Source organism: Sycon ciliatum, chromosome 8 (assembly GCF_964019385.1).
Source record: "Sycon ciliatum chromosome 8, ocSycCili1.1, whole genome shotgun sequence".
NCBI lineage: Eukaryota > Metazoa > Porifera > Calcarea > Leucosolenida > Sycettidae > Sycon > Sycon ciliatum.
This window is the reverse complement of record NC_088650.1, coordinates 32,300,038-32,325,325: the sequence shown is the minus strand read 5'-3', so window position 1 is coordinate 32,325,325 and position 25,288 is coordinate 32,300,038. Positions and strand designations below refer to the sequence as shown.

The 25,288-nt window shown below is 45.9% G+C and overlaps 2 protein-coding genes across 4 annotated transcripts in view; both read left to right on the top strand.

Annotated features, from left to right (window-relative positions):
* The window catches only part of LOC135822812 (uncharacterized), a 29,798-nt gene extending 6,733 nt beyond the window's left edge, over positions 1-23,065 (top strand). For all 3 annotated transcript variants that reach the window (XR_010554545.1, XM_065335644.1, XM_065335643.1), the window contains 2 exons: positions 721-850; positions 22,979-23,065. Coding sequence is in view for 2 of the 3 variants with exons in the window: in XM_065335644.1 (XP_065191716.1) it covers positions 721-850; positions 22,979-22,983 (135 nt within the window). In the remaining variant the exon portion in view is untranslated. The remainder of the gene's footprint in view (positions 1-720; positions 851-22,978) is intronic.
* Positions 3,684-10,663, top strand: LOC135822800 (uncharacterized). The gene is made up of 6 exons (XM_065335626.1): positions 3,684-7,070; positions 7,344-7,880; positions 8,083-8,385; positions 8,581-9,228; positions 9,307-9,531; positions 9,688-10,663. The coding sequence occupies exons 1-6, from the start codon at positions 6,537-6,539 to the stop codon at positions 10,474-10,476; spliced, it is 3,036 nt and encodes a 1,011-aa protein (XP_065191698.1). The 5' UTR covers positions 3,684-6,536; the 3' UTR covers positions 10,477-10,663.
* Positions 23,066-25,288: the final 2,223 nt, after the last annotated feature.

Here is a 25,288-nt window from a genome sequence, read left to right as displayed (position 1 = left end):
TGCGCGATTAGTGCTCCTGGGCATTATTTTTAAATGTCCATCACAGATGGGGCACTGTTCAAGAGATGGCATTATTCAAGAGAGGGTACTATTTTTTCAATGCTGGTACAATTGCGCCATACGGCAAAAAACAAAGAAAAACAGAGCCTGCAGTTTTCTGTAAACTATACTACTCCAAAGAAACGGTAAAAAAACCAGCGGCCTTGATGATCCCGAAACCACCAGTTCAATGACATGGACAAGAGCATTAGCATAAGAACACCAACCTTGCATATGCGCTTGGTTGCAAACCCCGGGGGGGGGGGGGGGGGGGTATTTTTACTGACTCTTGTAGACAGGGGCACTATTCGAGGTAGGGCACTATTCAAGAGAGGGCTCTAATCGCACGAGCACGGTATCTTTTTTCTTGAAATACTTTTATACAACTCCCAGCCCTTTAGTAAGCTTTACTTTCTTGCCATCCACACAAAGATGATATTACGTATAACAGCAAATACGATAAACAACTCAAGAGTCAAATTCAGCAAACAATACACTGCAATTTTTGTGTGTGTGTGTGTGTGTGTGTGCATGTGTGCGTGCGTGTGTGTGTGTGTGTGTGTGTGTGTGTGTGTGTGTGTGTGCATGTGTGTTTGTTTGTGTGCATGCATGCATGCGTGCGTGTGTGTGTGTGTGTGTGTGTGTGTGTGTGTGTGTGCGTGTGCGCGTGTGTCCACACAGGCCAGTCTATGGTCGGCACTACCATACATGGTCTACTTAGTGCTGATGCCAAGCTTTGGCAGAGTAGCTGACTGGCTACTTGAAACTCATCTCTCCGCAACGAAGGTGCGCAAGATCTTTACTATGGCAGGTGAGGCATTACAAGTTTTCATTTAGTTTCCATATTTTCCGGAGTGTAAGCCGCGCTGGAGTATAAGCCGCGCTGGAGTGTAAGCCGCACCCCCATGTTTTGCCACGAAATGCAAACATCTACCCTATTTAATAATAATAAATACAGCTCACATCTTCCCTGAACCTGTTAGACAGGAGCAGAGTCCACGCATCTGTCAACAGTGTCAAGCCAAGTTAGTCTATCTCCTGCAGCTTGGAGAGCGCTCTCCACGGAGAGATCCACTACCCTATTTATCACCGTGAATTAAAAAAACTGATCATCGGAGTATAAGATCATCGGAGTATAAGATCATCGGAGTATAAGATCATCGGAGTATAAGCCGCACCACCCCCCCCCCCCTTTTTGGGGTGAATTTTGAGTGTACAAAGTGCGACTTATACTCTGGAAAATACGGCACTGTGTCCCTTCAGAATTCATCTAGGCTTTAATGGATATTTGCTAGTTTTGAACGAGTAGCGGCAGCAGCATGGGGAAGAATTGCCTGCAACCAGCGGAAGGTGTTCATAGTTGACGACTGGGGCAAGTAGCCAACATGTCTGCGTTCGACGATGTTATGCGGTCCCCAGTACAGCAAGCCAATCTGGCTAGCAAAGTGAGGATCCTTGGTGTTGCACTCATGAACAACAGAGAATTAGCCCTTGAGACGACCGAAGCCGGCACACTCGACGACACGACCTGCTCGGATCTGAGCGGTATTGAAGCTGAGCTGCCGCTGGGGCGTGAGCTGTCCATCGTCACGATATATCTTCATCATAGTTGTAGTGAGGGCAAGCGCACTGTCACCAACTAGATCCGGACAAACCGTTGCATTCTAGGATGTAAGGGATGTGTTCCGAAAAACTGACGAATGGAGGCTGCCAAAGGCCTTGGATGCAGCAGCTACACATCAGTATGACATAGTCTGTCTGGTGTTAGAACTGAGCCAAGATACGTGAATTGGCTGACATGCTGTATGGCATTTCCTTGTTTAGCGGGGTACGGTTGCCGTCGTTGAGTTGGTGCCCAACAGCCATACGTTATTGATGGTATGGGCTTTCAGTTGGTTGTTATTGAACACTCCAGCATCACCGACACTTCCTTCAGCTCCGATATCCACACAAACATGAAGCACCCTTTGCTGTCAACGCATGCCATCAATAGGATAGCTGAGAAGCCCTTGTAGCAGCAATACGTGGCACCGTACTCTTCCGGCTTTTGTATTTTTATAAAGGTTCCATCCAATGCACCCGTATGGAAGGGAAGATTGGACCACGCCTCGAATTCACGCATGCTACGGTTCGACTGTCGTCTCACGGGAAAGATTATACTGTCCCCTGTGATTGGTCCCACCTAGTCTGTCTCAATGCTGGCCTGGCCACTGTACTGGTGCAGATCTGGAACCATCCAGCAATTTTGGAGTAGGTTTCAGCGTGTGCCAGGAAGTACAGCGCTATTGCCAAGCGCTTGATGACTGGGGTTGTTCGTTGTAGGTGAGTTGTGGCTCGCTCTATCAAATGACCGTAGTGCTGCACAAGGTGGAAGAACGTTCGTTTTCTCATTCCGAAATGTGTCCTTCATTGGCCAATCCAATATTGCCTCGACTCCAGTCTGGCTCTCTCCCAATTGCCCAGTACCTCCGTCTCCCAAAACCCGGCACATGTAGCGTATTCATTTTGTTGATGGGCTGCTGTCCGCAACAGCTGCTCTCCCAGAAATAGGTGAAACGAAACTGGAATCCACAAATGCAGTGAATTCTCAGCATTCCCAAAAGGTTCTAACAAATAGTTCTAACAAATAGTTCTAAGGCGAAGCTGTTGTGTCACAGGGCCACCAGTAGAACTAGGAATGGCAAGGGCTGCGGCAACTTTCCACCGACGCCTGTCACGGGCTTGACGATCCATGTCGGCAAAGAAAGATTTCATTGCAATATCACCACAAATTGAGAACGAAAATTTCAAGGTGTGTTCAGATCGGCAGAAAATGTTCAAAAGTCGCTCGGAAATGTGGAGTTGAAATAATTATGACACGCTCCTCGGGGGAACGTAAACAGTGCATCACATCACGCACATTGCATATCGTGTGTGAACAGATTTTTGTCGAGTGGTCTTCAACGTAACTTTGCAGACAGTTGCTTTTAACGCAGTGTGGATGTGGACTACTGTAAGACCAGCAATGTTAACGAATATTTAACTCTAACGATTTCACGGATTTAAAGGTCGTTATGTTGAAAACGATATGTACATGTACAGTCATTTGCCGGTTTTGAGACGGAATTCGTCAGAATTTCACCTCGCTAACCCACACAAATCCGGAGATCGTTAACTTTAATTGACGTTAAAATATCTGGTCTTACAGTACTTACAGTACTGTACCTGGTACAGTACCTGGTACTGTACCAGGTACAGTACCAGGTACAGTACCTGGTACAGTACTGTAAGTACAGTACCAGGTACAGTACTTGGAAATTCAATAGAGAGGTTCGGCATTATGTACTCACTTCGAGCATTGTTATCAGCTTTTTCGCGTTGACACCACCAAGTAAGCTTGGCTAGTCTTCGCTCAAGCCAAGTGGAATGAAGAATTGGGAACTACACGTACGTACCTATGTTAGTAAAGGCCGTAGTTGATCCACGGAAAGTCTTACGTAGACTGCATGCGGGTCCGTGTTCTGCCATACGGAGTTTTCGAGCCACGCAGCTGCCCATGAGTAGGAATGGACGAGCGGGTTCTGGGCCAGGGGGCGCCCGGGTCCCAAAAAATGGGGTATTATTGAAAAAATGGGGTACTAATAGTACCCCATTTTTGCGGTGAAAATTATTTTTGGCCCGGTTTTTTTGCGGATAAAAATATGTGCCAGGGGGTGCCCCTACCTAAAAAAAAAAAATGGGGTATTATTGAAAATATGTATTGGGGTGTTATGCTCTACCCTAAACAATAAGGTAATATGGTGTCATGATTTGGAATTCTACATGTATCATTAATTTTGATTTTTAGGGTGTGGGTAATATGTCCTACCCTACATCATAATATTGCATTCCGATGTCTAAAATATTACTATTTCAAATGTCAATGTTATCTCACTTTTTCCAATTTTATATTAATCAGAACTCATAGTTTTGCAGTATTTTGACTTGTAATTTCAATTTTTCGGATCATTTTCCGGAGAGAGAGAGAGAGAGAGAGAGAGAGAAGATAGCACCCATTTTGTTCACCCAGGGGATGGCTCACGCCTGGTAGGAAGAGAGAGAGTGAGAGAGAGAGAGAGAGAGAGAGAGAGAGAAGATAGCACCCATTTTGTTCACCCAGGGGATGGCTCACGCCTGGTAGGAAGAGAGAGAGAGAGAGAGAGAGAGAGAGAGAGAGAGAGAGAGAGAGAGAGAGAGAGAGAGAGAGAGAGAGAGAGAGAGAGAGAGAGAGAAGATAGCACCCATTTTGTTCACCCAGGGGATGGCTCACGCCTGGTAGGAAGAGAGAGAGAGAGAGAGAGAGAGAGAGAGAGAGAGAGAGAGAGAGAGAGAGAGAGAGAGAGAGAGAGAGAGAAGATAGCACCCATTTTGTTCACCCAGGGGATGGCTCACGCCTGGTAGGAAGAGAGAGAGAGAGAGAGAGAGAGAGAGAGAGAGAGAGTCTAGCAATCAAAGATATCTTGAGAAGGTACTACCCAGGAGCGCTTCCTGGAAACTTCGATGATTGGAGCTGTATTCGAAGCCTGAATCGTCACAATTGGTTCATCCAGGTCATCATCGGCCTTACGCTTCCGGCTTACTACATAATCACACGAGACTTCCGGCATCTTCTTAGGATATCCTTCATCGTCGATGTCGATCGTGCCGACACGCGCAACAACACAGGTTATCCTCGTCGACATCACTGAGAGGCGGACAGATTTCGTCGTCGCTTGTGAATCCCCGTCTTTTCGAAAGACCTTGCGATCGTTGAGATCCTTGATGACACGGATGAGTTCCTGAGCTTCGATCTGCTCTCCATTTGCAAACGTCTCTTCGACAATATCCAGAACACCTGCAACCTTCATCACGTTGTACATCGATCTTCGTCCGTCGTCCCAGCAGCGGAGCAGTCTGCCCGTATCTCTCCATGATGATGATCCATAATCCTCTACACCATCAACAACGATCTTCGGTAGACGCTGGTGTTTCTCACCGCTCACGAGAACGCGCGTCGACACCCTGCACAGATACTGTGCAATCTCCATGGGAGTCAAGTCCGTCCGATCCGGGTGAAGAAGCATGGGTCTTAGCTCGTAAGCTGTACCCAGATCGGTGAGTAACCGAACGGTTAATTCATCTTTATTACTACAAGAAAATAAATAAAACTTCTCTACATACGGTTCGGATGTTGACCAGGCCGACATCTTTGATCTGGTAGAGAGAGAAATTCTGGAGACGGTACTCGATCATCCAATGGACTCAAAAATGAATTGTGAACCAAAAATGAAATTATATCAGGTTTTATAGGTCCCGCCAAGTCCCGTCCCGCCGGGTCCCGCCTCCGGGAAGGTGACGACCTTGGAGAACACGGTGAACACGGTGCGCGCCAAAAACCAAAACGTTGCTCGCGACATGTCGTGTCTTTTTTGGTTCGGGTTTGGAATCTTTCCATTGACATAAGTCAATTAGTTTTCCATCTATGTCCGTAATCGAAAGGTCCATGAGGTGTAGAATTTTTCTAGCTTTCCTCTCGTATAATTCTTTTCGACATACAACAATTCTTTCTCGAACTTTTAGCTGCTGGAATACCGGATTCATCTTGACCTCAGATGCACAGATCATGCATCCATGCATTGACGTCACAGTACATCATTGCAGCACTGATTTCACTGTGAAGTGTGGAACATGGGTCAATGCGCGATAAAAGGATGAATGTGATTTCAGCGGGAAGTGCGCTAATTGGTCACATGTTTTCAGCGGGAAGTGCGGTAAGTGGTTAATTGTTTCCAGCGGGAGATGAGTGGATTGGTTAATTGAAAAACAACCAGTTATTCCGAATTCAACTATTACGAAAACCCTATAAAAATAGATCCTCGGTACCTTGTCAAGCCATTGTGTGGTTGTCCGCCACCACCCCTGCTCAGGATGGAACCCATTCGGAAGAAACCTCGTCAGTCTTTTGATGTAGTGAGATCATCTGATCTGTTGCAATTCTTTAGTTATTGTCCTGATCAAGAGTTTGCAGATGTACTAAAGTTTTTCTCTCATGTTCTACCGTCGCTGGAGCTGCTTCTTGAAGAGAATATTGAGCAATGGGGTCAGTACAAGTGTTCTTTGGTAGTTCAGGTGGTGATGCAGAAGCTGAATCCTGCTACAGGACAAATGGTTTCCAACACATTCTTCTTCCGATCGAGTACAACGCTGGTGCTCAACACCATGGAGCTGAGGGACCTTCTCAGTAGGATGATTGCTCAGATCAACGCTCGTCTTGATGATTTCGTTCGTCATGGATCAGGTTGGGTAGTTGAACGGATTTCCTGTTTACACATCGAAATGTCACGCTACTGTGTACTTGGAGGAAGTTCGTACATCCCCTTGCCACCGGAGTTGAAGTCGAAGAAGGCCATTGTTAACGTGCAGAACACTGACAACAAGTGTTTACTGTAAGTATAGCAGTGGGGTTTCAGTGTGGTGATACGGTGTATGGATTGAACTGTATGACGCCTGTCCATGTCTTATGTCATCCGTACTTTAGATGGTCAATACTGGCTGCTAAATTTTCGGCAGACAAGTCTCATCCATGTCGTCAATCGTCGTACGCAGAACATGCGGATACTGTGGATGTGAGCGGCATCGAGTTTCCAGCAAAACTGGAAGACATACCAGTCATCGAAAGACTGAACGACGGTCTTTACATCAACGTCTTCGGATATGAAGAGAAAGTCATATATCCGTTAAGAATTTCTCAGCATCCGCAGTCCGCCATCAATGTATTGCTCATCCAAGACGAACGCAATGACGTGGAGGTGCAGCACTGGGTGTGGATAAAATCATTCAGTCGTCTTGTTGCTACTGGAGCACGTCGAGCACATTTCGTCTGCTTCAGATGTCTCTCAACACACGTCACGGAGAAGGCATTGAATAATCATATGATGTACTGCAGTGAACATCCTGAAGCCACGGTGAAGATGCCAAAGGCTGGCGATAGAGTGATGTTCAGGAATGTGAACAAGCAGCTTCAAGCCCCATTTGTAAGTAGAACATTTAATCAAGGTGAACACACTGTGGTCTGTTTTTTTTTTTTTTTTTTTTTTTTTTTTTTTTTTTTTTTTTTTTTTTTTTTTTTCTTTTCTTTTCTTTCCTGCACATGTTTCTTGACTCTGATTGTTCACCTTTCTGCTGTTTTACTCGGTGTTGTCTCTGCAGCTATTCCTAATTCTCTATCTGTCTTTTCCGCTGTTTTACTCGATGTTGTCCCTGCTGCTATTCCTACTTCTCTCTCTCTCTCTCTCTCTCAAATGCAGGTGATCTATGCCGATTGTGAGGCCTTCATAGAACCTCTGTCCGCTGACAAGAAAATCGGTCATTCGACATTCCAAAAGAACAAGCATGTAGCCTGTTCCTGTTCGTACATTGTAGTACGATCTGATGGCGTCGTCACGAACCGTTTCTTCTACCGTGGAGAAGATTCTATGTTCTGTTTTCTGCTGTCACTTGAGCAAGAGGAGGAGACTATCCGTGATGAGCTTCTAGCATGTAATGCTGGTCAAATGATCATTTCAGAAAGTCAGCAACGTGAATTTGAAACGGTAGTCTCCTGTTGGATCTGTGGTGAAGCGTTGGGTAGCGATCGTGTACGTGACCACTGTCACATCACCGGTGCTTACCGTGGTGCAGCACACAACCATTGTAACCTGAACATGCGGATTGAGCCGTTCAAGATCAAGATTCCTGTGATCTTTCATAACTTGAAGGGATACGATTCTCATCACATCATATCTGCCATTGGGAGAACGTCCACTGATGAGATTACGTATGTGAACGAGAAAGGACAAGAACGGGTACGTTACATATGCGTGGTGTGTGTGTGTGTGTGTGTGTGTGTGTGTGTGTGTGTGTGTGTGTGCGTGTGCGTGGATCATGATGTTTTTCTAAGAAGGAAGATCATTACTATGTTGGTACTCATATTCACGTTTATATGATTGATATTCATCTTTACAGCTGCACCTTAAAACTGTGTCTCCTCTTTTTCTTTCTTCTCAGACCAAGCGTCTCGGTGCTATCAAAGTGATTCCCATCAACAGTGAAAAATATGTCACATTCGGATGGAGACAGTTCCAGTTCATCGACAGCCTGGCATTCTTGAACACCTCCCTAGACCGGTTGGTTTCGGCCACACCACCAGATGCATTCGCCCTTCTATCCGCACGATTTCCAGACGAGGATGAACGCAAACTGTTGACACGAAAGGGTGTCTACCCGTATGAATATATGGGGTCGTACGACCAATTCGAAGAAACGCGTCTACCACCCAAGGATGCATTCCACTCAACGCTAACGAACACGGTGAGTAGTGTGATAGATATAGTAGATCTTTCTCTCTTTCTTTTTTCACCATCTTACTTCGAAGTACTAAAATAATTCAAGATGTGTTTGAACGCTTCCTACAGCTTCATACTAAATAATTGATTGTGTGGGCGAACTACTAAAATAAGTTCGTTGATTTGTTTTTCTTTTTGGTGTACATTTTCTATTCCCTAGGGTATCAGTGATGAAGACTATGCCTATGCGCAAACAGTATGGACTGTGTTTGACTGTGAAGATCTAGGAGACTATCACGACCTCTACCTGGAGACTGATGTGCTGCTGTTGGCTGACGTTTTCGAAAACTTCAGAAGAACTGCTCACGCAACCTATGGATTGGATCCCGCTAATTACCTCACCTTACCGGGATTTGCCTGGGATTCGCTGCTGAAAATGACGAAGGTGTCCCTTCATCTCATTTCCGACATTGACATGTTCAACTTCATTGAGCATGGCAAAAGAGGTGGCATAAGCATGGTGTCCGCTAGACACGCCACCGCCAACAACAGATATCTATCGGAGTACAATCCAGACGAGCCGTCAAGCTTCATCCAATATTTAGATGCGAACAATCTATATGGATGGGCCATGTCTCAACCCTTGCCCGTGTCGGACTTCTGCTTTGAAGCAGTGACGGATGATCTTCTGGAGACGGTACTCGATCATCCAATGGACTCTTCGACGGGATACATGGTGGAGTGCGATTTAAGGATTCCAGATGGTGTGCATGACATGATGAATGACTATCCGTTGGCTCCTGAGAAGATGAAGGTGACACGAGATATGCTTTCTCCATATCAGACCCACATGGCAGAGAAACTAATGGTAAGTCATGGTCTATCTGGTGGATATGCTTGTATTAATCTTCTAAGGTTTGTGTATATCTATACTGTACTCTTGTAGGTGACCGGTTTGGAAGCGAAGAAACTGGTACCAAATCTACTACCGAAAGAGCACTATGTTCTGCACTACAGAAACTTGCAGCAGTATGTGTCCTTGGGTGTGGAGATTACAGATGTGCATCGTGTGCTCTCCTTCACACAACATCCATGGATGAAGCCATACATCGACACTAATACTGACCTGAGAAAGCTATCAACTTCTGATTTCGAGAAAGACTTCTATAAGGTGGGTACTCCACATCATGTGTGTGTGTGTGTGTGTGTGTGTGTATTTAGCGATAGTGTGGGATCTAGTATGTACTGGAAGTGTGAATGACCTGAAGATAACAGTTTTCTTATTGTTGTTTTTCTTGTCTTTTCTTTGTATGCCTGTTTATCGTAGTTGATGAACAATGCTGTATATGGCAAGACCATGGAAAACGTTCGAAACAGAGTAAACATCAAGCTCATTCGTGAACAGGATGAAAAACCACGTCTCCAGAAAAGCATCAACAAACCTTCGTACATCCGCAGTGTAGCCTTTGAGAACGATCTGATAGCAATCGAGTTTGCCAAGACAAAGGTGACTCTCAATAAACCCATTTATGTGGGTACAGCCATCCTCGATCTGTCGAAGCACTTGATGTATTCCTTTTACTATGAAGTTCTCCTACCCCGCTATGGACAAAATGTACGTTTGCTCTACACTGATACTGATAGTCTGATCGTACATATTCAAACGGATGATCTGTACACCGATATGTCAAACAACATAACAGCCTATGACACATCCAACTATTCACCATCCCACCACCTGTACAGCACGGTCAACAAGAAGGTGGTAGGGAAGTTCAAGGACGAACTAGGTGGCAAACCCATCAAGGAGTTCATTGGTTTGCGGAGCAAGATGTACGCATACCGCTGTGAAGACAACGACGACAATGGCAAGCGTGCCAAAGGTGTGCAGAGAAGCGTGTTGAAAAACACCATAACCGTCGATGATTATCGAACATGTCTCGTCGAGGAGTCTCAGCTGAAGAGAACAATGAATGTTCTTCGAAGTCGACGACATTGCATTCACGGAGAGGAGCTACACAAGATTGCCCTCTGTGGATTCGACAGTAAGCGTTACATTCTGGAGGATGGTATCAACACCCTGGCATTCGGACACAAGGATATTCCAAAGCACTGAGGGATTTCCACACATACTAGAGCATATGTCATATCTTCTCATGAAATACATTGTAAATACTATGCGATTCATAATATTCACGTTAATCCAAAGCATGAGCTACATTGTACATATGAAATGCTAATACTTTTTGAGATCATTCACATCCTTCTTTGTTAACCAGGTATGGAATTTTTCGTCTTGATAACCCTTCCATTTGACGAGCCGACTGTTCTTGTTGTATTTCAACACCTTATCGAATCTCAATCCTGTGTGTCTGGCATGTTGTAGCTCAGCTCCATAGAACTGTCCTTGAATGACTTCTCCCATCAGGTCTTGAACACGATAGGTGTGAGGTACAGTGGGTAGGACATCGTTTACCACGAACACTTCCTCTGTCCAGTTGGGCGTGTACCCTTTCTCGAAATGACGTTTAGCCACAGCCAAACGCACATCATCACCCACTTTGAATTTAGCTGGTGATTGCTTCGAGTGTACGTCTGCATCTTTTGGTTTTCCATCAAGAGAAGCTTTCGTGGGACTCATGCCGATACTGCGATGTTTCGAGCTGTTGTACTTGACCATAAGCTGAGGAAGGACGTCAAGATACTGTGTCGTAGCTTTCTCCGTGAAATGGCGCCACATTCTGCCTTTCAGTGTTCTATTGAAGCGTTCCACCACCACGGCTTTTCCTTCGTTGTGGGTGCTGTACATGATGATGTTGTGATCCTTGACCCATTGCTTCATTGTTGCATTGTAGAACTCCTTGCCTTCGTCTACCCATAGTTTTTGTGGTACCCTGTTCGATGTTTTCAGGATCAGGTCGAATGCATCCCTGACAGCAGAGCCAGTTTTGGTTTTCAGGGGTACTGCCCAGGCATAGCGACTGTACAGATCGATGACGGTCAGCAGGAATTTATAGTTCTTGTTGCTTCGGGCAAACCGTTGCATATCCACTAGATCGGCACTCCAGATGTGATCCACAGACCTGCTCTTCACCTTGCGTCTTTTGAAATGCACTCGTCTGGGTTTGTGCAATTCGTTAGCCAGTTGCGTGTGGAATGGTGTGGACTGCGACTTCTTCTTCTGTCTTCCATCATGAAGTGCTTTTTGCACTTTCGTATCCCACAAGGCTCCACCACCTCGCAAGGCACCTAAACTGAGAACCAGTTGATCGTTTTCCAGCTTTTCATCCTCATCGAAGACTCTTCGGAAAATTCGAAGTGCTTCATCCAGACCATATTTGGAAAATAGCTTTCCCATCAATATGGCATACCATCCACATACTGCTGTGCTTCTGTCTTGAACGGCTTGGGTGTTGGTGATGATCTTACAGTCTACATAGGCTTCTTTAAAGAAATCGCACAGTGCAGGTTCAGTGTAATCTTGCTCCATAGTGTATAGACTGCGTCCGAAACTGTCAAAAACCAGGATCACGTTTTGCTCGCGACACACGGTCAACCAATGATGTCCACCTTCCGGTGCATCGTACACCGGTAGAACGTTGTCGGTGTTGACGATACAAAAGTCTCCATTGTTCAAGGGTGGTAAGAGATCGTAACTTGTACACCCCACGAACCCTCCGACACCATTCAATCTTCCTTTGATGTCGGCACTGCTGAGAGGGTAGTCCATTCTTGATCATAGCCTGAAAATTTTCGCGCACGTGATCACATTGAACGTCCACTCAGGATATCCTTGATGATACGAGTGATCCTGCTTTTATCCTTCAGAACCTCTTGAATGAATGATGCATCGTCCACCATCACCTTTTGTGCTCTGATCATGAAATGCTCGGGATGGATCAATTTTGCTTCAGTTGTTCTACCATACGTAGAAGTCATATCGTTGAGATCTTGAAACTTGAGCTGCGATCCCGGTACAGCTAGCACTAGGGTGGCTAGTTCATGAATCTTTCGTTCTGATCGAAGGAATCCATCGACATGTTTGTGGATTCCCACCGCACCCGCTATGGTTGCAAACGGGTACCTGGACATGTAGATGCGATTCGTCTCGTTGACCAGAGTAGTGTAGTCGTTCATCGTCTGCGTCTTCAGGGCATCCGCAGCCGCTTCCACCCGACTCCTGAACCTCAGTCGATCTTCATCGTAGAGTTGCAGCAGTTGTGATCGGCTTGTGAAATAGTTGCTCTTCAAAAAGGTTGCCGGTATATTTGTATGTCGGAGGAAACTGTCCAGGATTTGTAGGATCCATCGGTCAAATTCGTGGTCTTGTAATAGATTGAAAGGCACTGATGTTAAAGGTGCCTTTCTCTTCTTCCTGACATCTGCAACGGAATCGCGAACTTGATCGGTAGTGGAATCATAGTTGAGTATGTTGGATGCAATCACATTTCTCACAGACGGGTAACTGATGTGATCGGGATTGTTTTTGAAGTGGGTGTCATATAGACGCTTTACTCGCGGATCAGCTTGCAGTTCCAACAGGGTGGAGGTGCTCAAACTGTGATCTGGCACTTGGGAAAGAACTTTCTTGACGCTTTTCAAGTAGGTATTGTAGTTATTACCTCCTTTTTGCCGCATGAGTGGTGGTATACCGAGAACTTCCCACGAATTTACTCTCTTCTTGAGGATGTGTTGAGGATGTTTCGACATAAACTGCAAGGTTTGCAACCTTTTACGCTTGGGTATCGAGAAGGATCCCTTTCTGGACCCCACCCTCTGTATACTGCTCGGTAGCCCATTTGAGAATTTCACCGTAAGATGCTCCATTCTTATTCATTATTGGAATTTTTTTTCAATGTTTCGGCTAACTTTTCGGCTAACTTTTCGGCTAACTTTTCGGCTAACTTTTCGGCTAACTTTTCGGCTAACTTTTCGGCTAACTTTTCGGCTAAACACGCACATCAACGAGGTTTTTATTCAAAAGTCACCTTTAATGCAGTGTCTTCGCAATACGTGTAGTACTGATTAGAAGAGCAATCAATGGTTAGGATAGGTCTGCGACACACCGCCAATAACTTCTCATACAATCTAAAGATAATGGATGACTTCGTGCACAGACCACCAAACAGAGTATTGAGATAACGCTTGATATTGCTTTTATCAGTGAAGCGAAATAGATACATAAAGTTTGCATTGATCTTCATGTCCTTAATGTTATCAAAGCTCTGAGAGAGAAAGAACACGTTCAACTTATGATGATGACTGTACATGGTGAAGAACTTGTAGAGACACTCTCTTTGACTGCCGTGCTTCAAACCCATCACTCTGATGTCATCAATGATCACATAGGTGTTAGGCTGGAGATCCATGTCTTCGATACACTCGGGCATGGTGCTGTAATGCTTGAAGGATTTGAGGCTTGGGAGACGATACTGATCGGCCGGCGTGTTGGAGATGACAACTATACGCTCAGGTTGCACACGTTTCAGGAGCTTGATGAGAAAGTAGGATTTACCCATGTTGCTCTGTCCCAGAAACAATACGTTTTGACCCCAGGATTTCAGAGCAGGAATGATTTCCGTGAACCAATCCTTAGACTCGAACTGAAGACCAGGAATGTGCAGCCCGTGTCGAGCAGTGGCCGTGGTCGGAACATCGTCGTTCCTTACGGGACTAGTCTTTTTCTTCCTCCCGATTTCCTGTTCAAGGAGCGAGATAAAGTCCATGATCAGATGTTGTAGGATGGACCGATGTGAGCGGAACTCATAGAAGACGGTCCTGCACTGTTAATGTTCTGTCGAATTTTTTGAGCAAATGGAGTTTCAGGACGGGTTAGGGATCTACGAGGTGCAGACAGGAACGATGAAGCTTCGTCGAGGGCACGATGTCCTAGTTTTTTGAACAATACCCTTCCTTGTTTCTTTATTCCTCGTGCCCTGCGGCCTTTGGAGCGAACTTGACGAGCTGGTTTCTTGGATTTTCGAGATGCTCGTTGACGAATCTTCTTCGGTGCATGCCGACGACGACGACTTTTAGTGCGCTTCATGGCACCTGCTGAGCTTCCCTTCCTTACTCCTCTGCCGAATATTTTATCCATTACGTTGTCACCCAGTGATGCCATGGTACCCATGGCCAAGGGAGCAGCCAGATTCGTCAGGAGTGGTATGGCCTTGGCGGCTAATCCTGGTGGAATGGCTAGACCTCCTCGGTGCATGGCAGGGTTGTAAGCTGTTTTCATTTGCGTTTCCACAATGTCTCCGGACTCTCCTCTCCCCAAAAGCATGGGAAGAAGTGTCATTCCTGCCATGGCAGCCAGGGGTCCAAGTCCACCGCGTTGCATTGCATCTTGTTTTGTCGTGGGTTCCGCCATCTGTTTTTCCATCTCATCCGGTCCAGCACCGATTAGGTTTTTCCAGAAGCTCTTTTTCCAGAAGAATCCACCGTGTTGTCGACTCGATGTTTTCAAATCACCACCGTAGACACGATGTCTGGTCTCCAGGTCACCACCTTCCATGATGCCCTTTTACTACTAGGTCGGAATTAATTCATACAACATCGGCTTTGATACCTTCATCTTTGCTCATGGTGTACAAGTACTTGTCCATGCAGAGAAGGTTGACTTTGATCGAGGCGCCATTTTCGCTAGGTCTCCTCACGGGGGCGTTTGTCACGTCGCTAAATTGATAGTCGATGGACAGATTTCCTCTCGATCTTGGATTGTCTGTGGTCCGATCCAGATTCAAGTTGATAGGCACCATAAAGTAGTGATTGCAGTAATCTGCAGCGGTGATGGGGATTTGCGTTCCATACGTCTTGCCGAAAAAGTCTTGAACCAGATTGTAGCCACGCAGGTAGGAGGATTTGTTGTAATCGTAGAAGTATTGCCCTTCAGTATTACGACTCACATCCCACTGGAACTTGAGCGGGTTGTCAAAGAGCGTCTGGTCGTTGACAGTGACACGAAGTTGACTGAGATTTGCATGAATCATGGCCAGTCTGTTCGAAGAATGCGATGCTTGACCTCCAGCCAATGCTGGCTGTGTACCATGAGTCAAATCTGTGAAGAACAGGATCATCCTGCGTGGAATGTCCGCATTGTGAAGCAGTTCCAGTGTACCAGCATCATCTGAAATGCTCTTTTGTATGAGACGAGGGCACCACGTGTGGAAATAGAGTTGTTTGGGAAGGCGTACACGATCGGTGAGATTGGGTTCCATGCGATAGGTAGTGTACACAAAGTCCAATTGGAGTAGATCGATCTCAATATCACCGACGCTCAGAGCACTGTTGGCACCACCGCCTTGATCGCTAAGCATGATGTATCTGGAAAGCTCGGATTGTGGCAGATCAAAGCGAAGCTTCACCTGTGTACCCGGGGGTAACCAAGCATCGTCCTGATTGAAAAACGGTAGGAAGGGTCTCAGCTTGTACTGAAACCGTCCAACAGCTGCACGAAGTGCATTTTCCTGAACCGTGTTGGAGAAGCCTTCGTTGGTGACAAGCTCGACGGTGGGTGCACGCCTGAGTGTGAAATCATCGACGAAATCCGGTGCTTGTGCTGCATTAGCGTTTGCAGCGTTTGTTTCGAAGGCATAGCCATGCTTACGCTTCACACCAAGTTGATAGGGTGTTAAATCCACACCTCTCAATGCTCTTTGCGGATCCAGTTTCTGTAGACCGTAGAGATCCGAGTCCACGTACTGAAGGCGTTCGCTGCTGCTTTCCATTAGACTGAGGATATGCTGAACCATTTGCATGTCGGCAACTTTACTCGATTGCGTGACCTCTGTTCCGTTGATCTCCACTCGAATGTTCTTGAACCACGAAAAGGCTGGCGACGTGGTGCACACCCATCGCGTGTAGTCTCCAGGCTGGTTATTGAGATTGTTTTTGACACTATAGCGCATTTTCACGATGAAATAGCTCTCCCCCAGAGCAATGAAATTCGGCGACGAGATGTCTAGTTCATTGTTCAGGGATGGTGGTGATCGATCTGCTGTGGAAAAGAGTCGTACTCCGCGTCTACCCTCAAGCAACGAGAGTTTCTTCTCCGTCCTGTCGAGGATGTTCTTCTGAACGATCTTCGTGTTGGTCAGGAGTCCCGTGAAGGACTCCGGAGCTTGTGGTGAGTATATCTCCTGTGCCATTCTTGTGAGTCACATTATAATAGGGGTGAATTTTTTTCAAAGATCCAATATCCAGTGTCTTGCGAAAGTCGTTCATCATCGATATCAATCGTTGATGCTCCTCGTTAGTGAGCTTCCCATCTTCAAGAGTAATGCCCAATTCCAACATGAACGAGTCTTCAGCTCTCTCCATCTGCTGCAGTTGTTCGATACACGTGATAAGTTGACGTTTGGTGTCGAGAACGTGTTTACCAATGCATGCCATGATCACGCCGATAATCGTGCTACTGATGGCGATGATTCGAATGCGATGTTCTCCAGATACGGCACCACTCCCTTGAAGAATGTTGAGAATGGTTTGAATGAGTATGAGAAAGGACAAGATTGCAGTGTTGTAAATCACGTACTTCTCCCGGCAACGCACCTTTTCGCTCTCCAATTTCTTTCGTTTTGCTATATCCTCCACCATGTCACGCACGTGACGGACACGAACATCTGGAAGATCCATCTAAGTAGTTGTGTTGGTGATCCGAAGATCAAGGTAGACGGGATATCCGGAAGTAATGTGTTCACCGGTGTTGAATTTCAACCAGAACGAAATGCTAGTCACGTTTTCGTGTGGAAGCAGCAGTCGTTTGTCTTCTTTCCCGAACACGTAGTTATTCAAACCGTTGAGGGTTTGAATAAGAAAAGTCTTCAGCACCCTCGAATCAGTATTGTCTTCGTACTCCACAGCAGGTCCAATGAGGTCGGTGTAGAGCAGGACAAGTCTTCTGCCTTTCGTCAGATCCACAGCGAACGGGAACGTGTGAGATCCCTCGATCGTGTATGGCTTGAGAATAGTGCCCACACCCAGCACCAATGCGGGTGAGTCCTTCTTCAACAAGCACCGTTTATTCCTGGGTACCGAGACACTTATGCGGCTGGTGTGACGAGAGTAGGAAAACACAATGTCTCCGTGTCCTGCTCGTTTCAGAGTGGCATTGATAATAGACACCAAATCGTCTACATCGCTGTATGTTCCCGTCTTGATGGAAAGTCTATCCTCTTCTTCTTCTTCTTCTACACCATGTACCACATAGAGTTTGTTCGTTGCCTCGTCTATGTTCTCAAAGTGTACTTCAAACTGAGCCGATTCAACATGCAGGACTTTATCACGCGTATCGAGCTCCTTCACATTTAGAGTAAAGTTCGGTTTGTGCAATCCCCTGCTCACGCCCGACGTGTTGTTCGCCACTGTCAATATCACAGACATTCTGGTGTTGTGATGACACTCACTATAGATAGGTTTTATTTTTCATTTTCATCTCAAGAATGTAGTGTAGCATGTGTGCTATATATTATGTACAATCAAAGTAGCACTTTCATATATCGTAGTGTGCCATGAGTTCTGTGTGGATGCGCTGGATTGTGTGAGAAGATAAACTCTCTGCAAAGTGCAAATGACAGAACAACTTTGATGAAGTGCCGTTGAAGAATTGAGTACCACCAATACTATAATTGCAATCTTCGATTCCATTGGTCCTGGAAAATGGGACAGTGTCTAAGTTGGAATGTATCAAAATGGAGTTTACGTATAGAGTGAATAGGCCTTCTGAATTCCGAGCGTAACTTATGACACACTTTGTACCCAAGAGATCCGTCATACTCGACACAGGTTTATCCAAAGCCGCCGATAATTGGCTGACTACAGACGAAACGGGTATGTTGAATGATGAATGGCCGGGACGCGTGAAGTAGTTGCCACTTATGTGGGTGGCAGTGAACAACACGTACAAACTATCCAAGCTGAAATTTCCGACAGTATCGATATCGAATGCCTTCAATGCCATGTTTCTAGGGTCAGGTGCGTCCACTTGAATTACTTGGAACATTGCAAAAGACATGTTGTCGTGAAACAGATTGACGAATCGTTCTCTAATGGAAACTTCGCTGGGTTGTGTAATGTTGAGGTAGAAGTGATCGTCTCGGAACATGTCGATGCTGTTCACGTTGATTCTCTTGTCCTTCATGTCAACGAGATTTATCCCTCTGTATCTGTTTCTGCTCACCCTGGTGACGGATTCAAATCTGCTAGGATGAGAGTATATGTAGAGGTAGGCGTTTCTTCGAATGAGAGGTAGTAGATGAAACGGATCGGATAGGTTCTGATTTGATTGCGGACCCATGGGGCCTCTGGTTCCTTGAGGACCTATGGGGCCGATGATTCCTTGGAGACCCACGGGACCTCTGTTTCCTGGAGGACCGGTTGGACCGATGGTTCCTTGGGGACCCATGGGACCTGTGGTTCCTTGATCACCTTGCACACCACGTTCACCTTGTGGGCCGTCTTGCCCATCTTCTCCTCTAGGTCCAATCTCACCTTCAGGCCCGACCAATCCACGTTCTCCACGTGGTCCAACTTCACCTCTGGGACCTTCTGGACCAGGTATTCCTTGATCACCTTTTTGACCGCGTTCACCACCTTGCCCATCAGCTCCTCTAGGTCCAGTCTCACCTTCAGGACCGATCAATCCACGTTCTCCACGTGGACCAGCTTCACCTCTTGATCCATGAAGCCGACCAAACGCCTTCCATTTCGAGCTGAATTTCTTGTACACGATGAGCGTGGTTGCATCGAGATAGAAGTCACCATTTCTCCCTACAGAGTTCAGTGGCATGCCACCTCCGCTAAGCCATCCCAATCCCCGATCACCACGAGGTCCTTTCATCTTGCGCACAGTGTCCATACCAGTTTGCAATCTCGATGATGCTTGTTGGATTTCATTCTTGACCCAACCGGCAGGGACAGCACATGTCAAAGAACTATCATCGTACGCCAAATTACAGATGGAATGCTCGTTCATGTTGAGGTTAGCATCCATGGACACGGATCCATCTGTTTTCACGTGCAGCTCATCAGCTGCTATGGCTTGATCTGTGTAGCGCGTAGATCTGTTTTCCACATCTTCCACTTTGCTCTCATCGGCTTTCACCTCTTTCAGTTTCTCCACATCATGAACCAAGGTGTTTTCGGTGTCATCGTTCCCCACAACTGATTGTATTTCGGTAATATCATTCCGCATGCTTTGCATGTGCTTGAGGGAAGTCTCCTCCTCATCACTCCTATGGAAATGCGTAGCCCAGTACGCCATCTTCACACACACACACACACACACACACACTGTTCTAATTATGATAGGAAATATTTTCTTTCTCAAATAAATCATTATGATACTCATGTGTGCTAGTGGTAATCTAATGAAGCGATGATATGTTAGCAAGAGAGAGAGAGAGAGAGAGAGAGAGAGAGAGAGTGAGAGAGCATGAAAAAAAAAAAAAAAAAAAAAAAAAGGGTTAGGATATAAAGTCTTTCTGATCAATCAATGTGGTAAGATGACTAAGCATTTAGCAGATTCAAGTCCAGTGAATTGTCCGGTAGGGTGTCAGGGAGAGACGCTGCCGCCGCCACCGTTGTGTCAAACGCAATGTCAGCAGTCACGTTGTCAGCAGTGCTCCACTTCTTGAGGAATGCAATCACCAGTCGAGTCAATTCAGCCTCGGGAAGGTCTTGCACGGTGTCGTGATCCCTTTCACAAAGCCGTGAGTCTACAAACATCAGGGGGATTGCCGAAAGCCATGCCTTGAATTCGCACTTCTCCCTGTTGAAAGATATAGTGGAAGGATGCAGATAGAGCTGACACTCTTCGTTCATCGGGAAGTTGGGAACACCCTTGGTTGGCTTGAGATACAAAGCAGTCACACTCTTCCCTTGGTACATTGCAGGGAAGATGTTACTCCGTATCCTGTTGATATGTGGAGATCTCACGGCACGTCTCAAAGGTGTTGAGGTCTTCAGGAAGAATTGAATGAGATCGTCTTGTGAAGCCTGGACGTACAGCTTAAGTTGTCCAAAGCGTCCTTCACATACCGTGCCATTGACAAGCATGCCCGGTAAATCACCGCGCGTATAGTAGAAATCGGTGCCAGGAGCAACATGATAGTCGTGGGCGGTCTTGCTGTACATTGCTTGAACACACTCTGCTGCCCCATCCGTAATAATGGTGGCGACACCTGGTAGTATGGTAGGACGAGGAGATGGCATCTTGATCTTAGGCAGAGGCTCCAGATTCGGATTACGGCTAGCACGTCGCTTGTAGAGACCGGGTTTCTTTATCGTCTTGATAGCGAACGGGTCAATACCCAAACAGTCCACAACATCTTCACCAGCAACAACAGCATCAGTGGCCATCATGATATCAGTCACGAGAGATCCAGTGAGATCCAGAGGGAGAGAGAGAGAGAGAGAAGGCTTGAGCAACGAAACAACAAAGGCAGTTGTGAGTGAATGGAGGACTGTGCTTGCACATATATACCCTTTTGACCGCCGCCGAGTTTGAAATAACATCCTATGGGAGGTGACGACCTTGGAGAACACGGTGAAATTGTTCAAGAATCAACCAATCAGAGGACACGGTGAGCAGATGATAAGATTTAACCAATCACAGCACGACTTGCACTTGACCTGTCGGAACATGTCTCGGTCATGACTGAACGTGTCTCGACCATGTCTCAGAACAGGTTCCCGAGAGTGTAAATCTCCAACGCATTGCTAACATCGATGACGTACTGCAGTCTTGGTAAATTGATAGAGTATGTTGGCAAGATCAGGTGGGAGAGAGGTCACGTGATCTACTAAATAATCCAGACTGTAGTCATGCCAACAATAGGCATCTATTAGAAGATGCATCATGGACAGGTCTGCAGGTGACATCAAGGACAAATTAACTTTCAGAGTGTTCAGCTGTCTAGCGGACAGAGGACCCTTGATGTGTTCCATGAGATGTAGAAGAAACATCAGTGGAAAACATGATGGAAGAGGTTGTGTAATGCGGCTGCTTCTCAACCATGATACATTACTGCGCGGTAAAGAAGATCGCAGTGTGCGCACTGCATCATGATCCTCATGAAGTATACACGATAATGCTATTGCATAGTTCATGCTTTTATAGCTGCTGGACTTCTTCATTGCTTGCAGTGCCTCTTGAACAGGGTGAAACTGTGCATGCGGTAAAGTGAAGTCGATCTTGTTGAGAAAATGTACAAGATGACGATTCACACCTTGAATGCGATCGGAATCCGTGTAGGTCTTTATGCTAGTACAACGCTCTCTCCACTTTACCTCGGGCATGTAAATGTCAGCCATTACCAATCCACACTGAGAACAAACTCTATGACCAGCATGCTCAACTTGTTCTTCACGATGATAACACACTTCTTCACTTTCCTCTATCTCCTTCTTCTTCTTCTTCTTCTTTTCCTCCAGCACACATTGCTTCTTTGAACGTACATAAGCATACAGGATCTCAAATTCAGAATCCATTTTCACTGCACCACAACAACTTGAAACTGACTGGATCATCATTCAAGAACACACCTTTTATACTTACATAATGATGACACCATATTACTTTATTGTTTAGGGTAGAGCATAACACCCCAATACATATTTTCAATAATACCCCCCTTTTTTTTGAGGTAGGGGCACCCCCTGGTACATATTTTTATCCGCAAAAAAACCGGGCCAAAAATAATTTTCACCGCAAAAATGGGGTACTATTAGTACCCCATTTTTCAATAATACCCCATTTTTTGGGACCCGGGCGCCCCCTGGCCCAGAACCCGCTCGTCCATTCCTACTCCCATGGCAACCCCAGACACAAAATTGTTCAACAAACGTGCAATCAACATGACCTGAAATTAATTCTTTCTTGCATCATTGCTTTGCGCTTGATCGCCTATCTGCATTTGCGTACCTAATGGGTTTTGGGTTTTTGGGTAGAGTCTGAGTTTTGACTGCCGACCATGGGTTCCCGGACCGTACCTCTGCTAGTTTAGAGTGGAGATAGTTTTAGCTGTGGTACCAGGTAAGGGCAAGGCATCATACTCACCCGGGTATGATGACTCACTGCAGCTTACTGTAAGACATGTTATTATAACGAGTCGCAAATTTAACGATTGTCCAAAATTCATAGGTTAACGAGAAGATATGTTAACGATCTTGCAGTATTCTGCCATATCCACACACAGCATATGAAGCAGTATGGCCTCAACGGATCTTATTATAACGAAGAAATGTCATCCGTTAAAACGTTAGATTTGCTTCCTCGTTATATATACATATCTTACAGTATATATGTACTCTGGAAAATATGGTACCTGTACAGTGCAGAACATGTATGTACTGTTGTGAGTGCTTGCTTTGGCTTGATAGTTGATACTACAGTACTACAGTCAGACCTTGCTTATCCGCTCCTTTTTTTATCCGGATACCTCGCCATCTGGAAGAAAATCGTTGGTTACCAATTTACAGCATATGTCATGCATACATACACGGTCTCTGCTGCTGGCTCTGCTGCTGTTTCTGTTGCTGCCACTGTTTGTGCTGCTGCTGCTGCTGCGGCTGTCTCTGCTGCTTTTCTTGTGCTGCTTGTGCTGCTGTTGTGCATATAGCCTGACAGGACAGCTCGCCAATGGCGGAACGTGTTCTACGTGTTTGGAGCATTCTTCTACACCGTATTTGGCCAGGGTGTTCGCCAGTCCTGGGCGGACGGAGAATGCACTTGGACCAGTGGTGCATGCAACACAGGCAACACAGACAACACAGGCAACACAGGCAAACATCACTATTCAGGTAAACACAGCATGGTACTGCTGTTGCTCTTACCCAAGTTTAGGTTTGTGAAGCGCCTTGGGTATTATTGTCAGGTGGGGTTCTGTTCTGCGTATAGCATAGCTCAGGGGATAAACATCATCTGCATGCTTATAGGCAAGTATTGTGATGACCAGTTGGCATACTGGTATTGCCACAATTTCACTGCCTTCTGCCAGGCTTTTGATCATGTGTGACTGTGGACCCAGCAGCAAAGCTTAGTCTGAAGGTATTGTAGATACAGATGTGGGTCACGTGTTTCCAGCCTTTGTCAGTATGCGCCAGTCTCTCACACATACCATAAAGTACCGCCAGAGCGCCCCGTCTCGCGAGAGCGCCCCACCTTGATTTTACAGCCAAGGGAAGAAAATCGTATGGCAGAATGTTACTAAGTTTGTACGATGTGAGCACCTTTGTGTACTAAGGTCACACTTGGTATGCTTTTATGTGGAGGTCGAAGGTAAAGTGGGTACGGATTGACTGCACAATGTTCAATGTTAGTACAAGGTCCGTGTCGTATGACCTGCAGACAGGAATCCACCTCCACAAGGTGGCCACGAAAGGACGAGATGGTGGGGCGCTCTGGCGGTACTTTACGGTACTCTCACTCACTCACTCACTCTCTCACACACACACTCTCTCTCACTCTCTCTTTCTCACACTCTCTCTCACTCTCTCTCTCACTCGCTCACTCTCTCTCTCTCTCTCTCTCTCACTCACTCACTCACTCACTCTCTCACTCACTCATTCTCTCTCTCTAACACACACACACACACACTCTATCTCACTCGCTCTCTCACTCACTCACTCTCTCTCTCTCTCTCTCTCTCTCTCTCTCTCTCTCTCTCTCTCTCTCTCTCTCTCTCTCTCTCTCTCTCTCCTAACAATGCAGGATGCTGGTGTTCATCCTGGCTTTGCTGTTCTTGCCAATGGTAGTGGACATGAAGGAACCCCAGTTGATCAGCATCCAGGTAGCGCACTGCAAACTTGTCTATTTAGTATTTATATTTAAGCAATGCCTTTTCGCAACAATTGTAGCTTCGTCCATGCTGTGCCCGGTGCACATTTAGTCTCTCTTTCTATTTTGTGAGACGTATCCCCTTACCGTTAGGCGCTGCATTTGCCGCTAGGGTTTACTGGGTGTTAGCGGCCGTCGTGAATTCCCGTCAGGAACGGACACGATAATTTACTCTCTTTTTTTTTTACACCTTTTATCCTTGTTTAGTGCTCAAGCTGCACTAGTTTTGCACTGCTTGTACTTTTGTTGTATTGTAGGTTGTCTGTGAAGAATGCACTTTTGTACCCTTTAATACTAGGACTTGTGTGGTTTAGATTCGCCCTCTTGCTCCACTTGATGTTTCCCTTGTTTATCACTGCTTTCATCTGTCGTATCTTGCCTCTCTCCTCCTGTGTCTCTCTCTCTACCGTACCTATCTTTCTATCTCTCTTACTCTGATCCTTATCGAGGGCCTTCAGTATTTTTCTTGTTCTGACTCCTATTCTCTACCCGAACTGTGAGTCGCAGGACTTCCCTGTCCTGAAGTTAGCTTTGAAGACGACCCACAAGGCATAACTATTCATTCAAATTTTGATTTTAGGTTTAAACTTTATATTGGCGCGCTAATTTAGCGTTTTCATAAATTGGGCTGGTTCACGATGAGAACCTTTCGCGATTCTATCTCTTCAGCGGGATCTTGTACTGTCTACAATCAATGTAGGAGAGGTTTACGGCGATTTATATTCGCGAATGTGTGATGCATTTCTTAACGTGTGATGGTCGCGAGAATAGCGAAATTTAATCTGTAGCGAAAGTTTTAGTTTCTCACTTGACAGTAGACTATAGAATAGTAAGGCTAACTGTGCCGGTGTGTCGGGTGTTTCGGGTGTTTCAGTTTGACGCCTTTCCACCAGCCAGCCAGCCATGGTCAGTGGCAAAGTGTGCTTGGTTGCTGGGGAACAGCAATGTTGAACCCGTATCCAGACTTTCAATCTACCTTGCATGGCCTGATCCCCTGGCTACAGCCCTGCAAGTTGTGGTGTGGGCGGTGTGTATTGTTTTGTTCTTTCCAAGTGCAAGGCTGAATCTTTGACCATGGATTTCAGATGGCTGA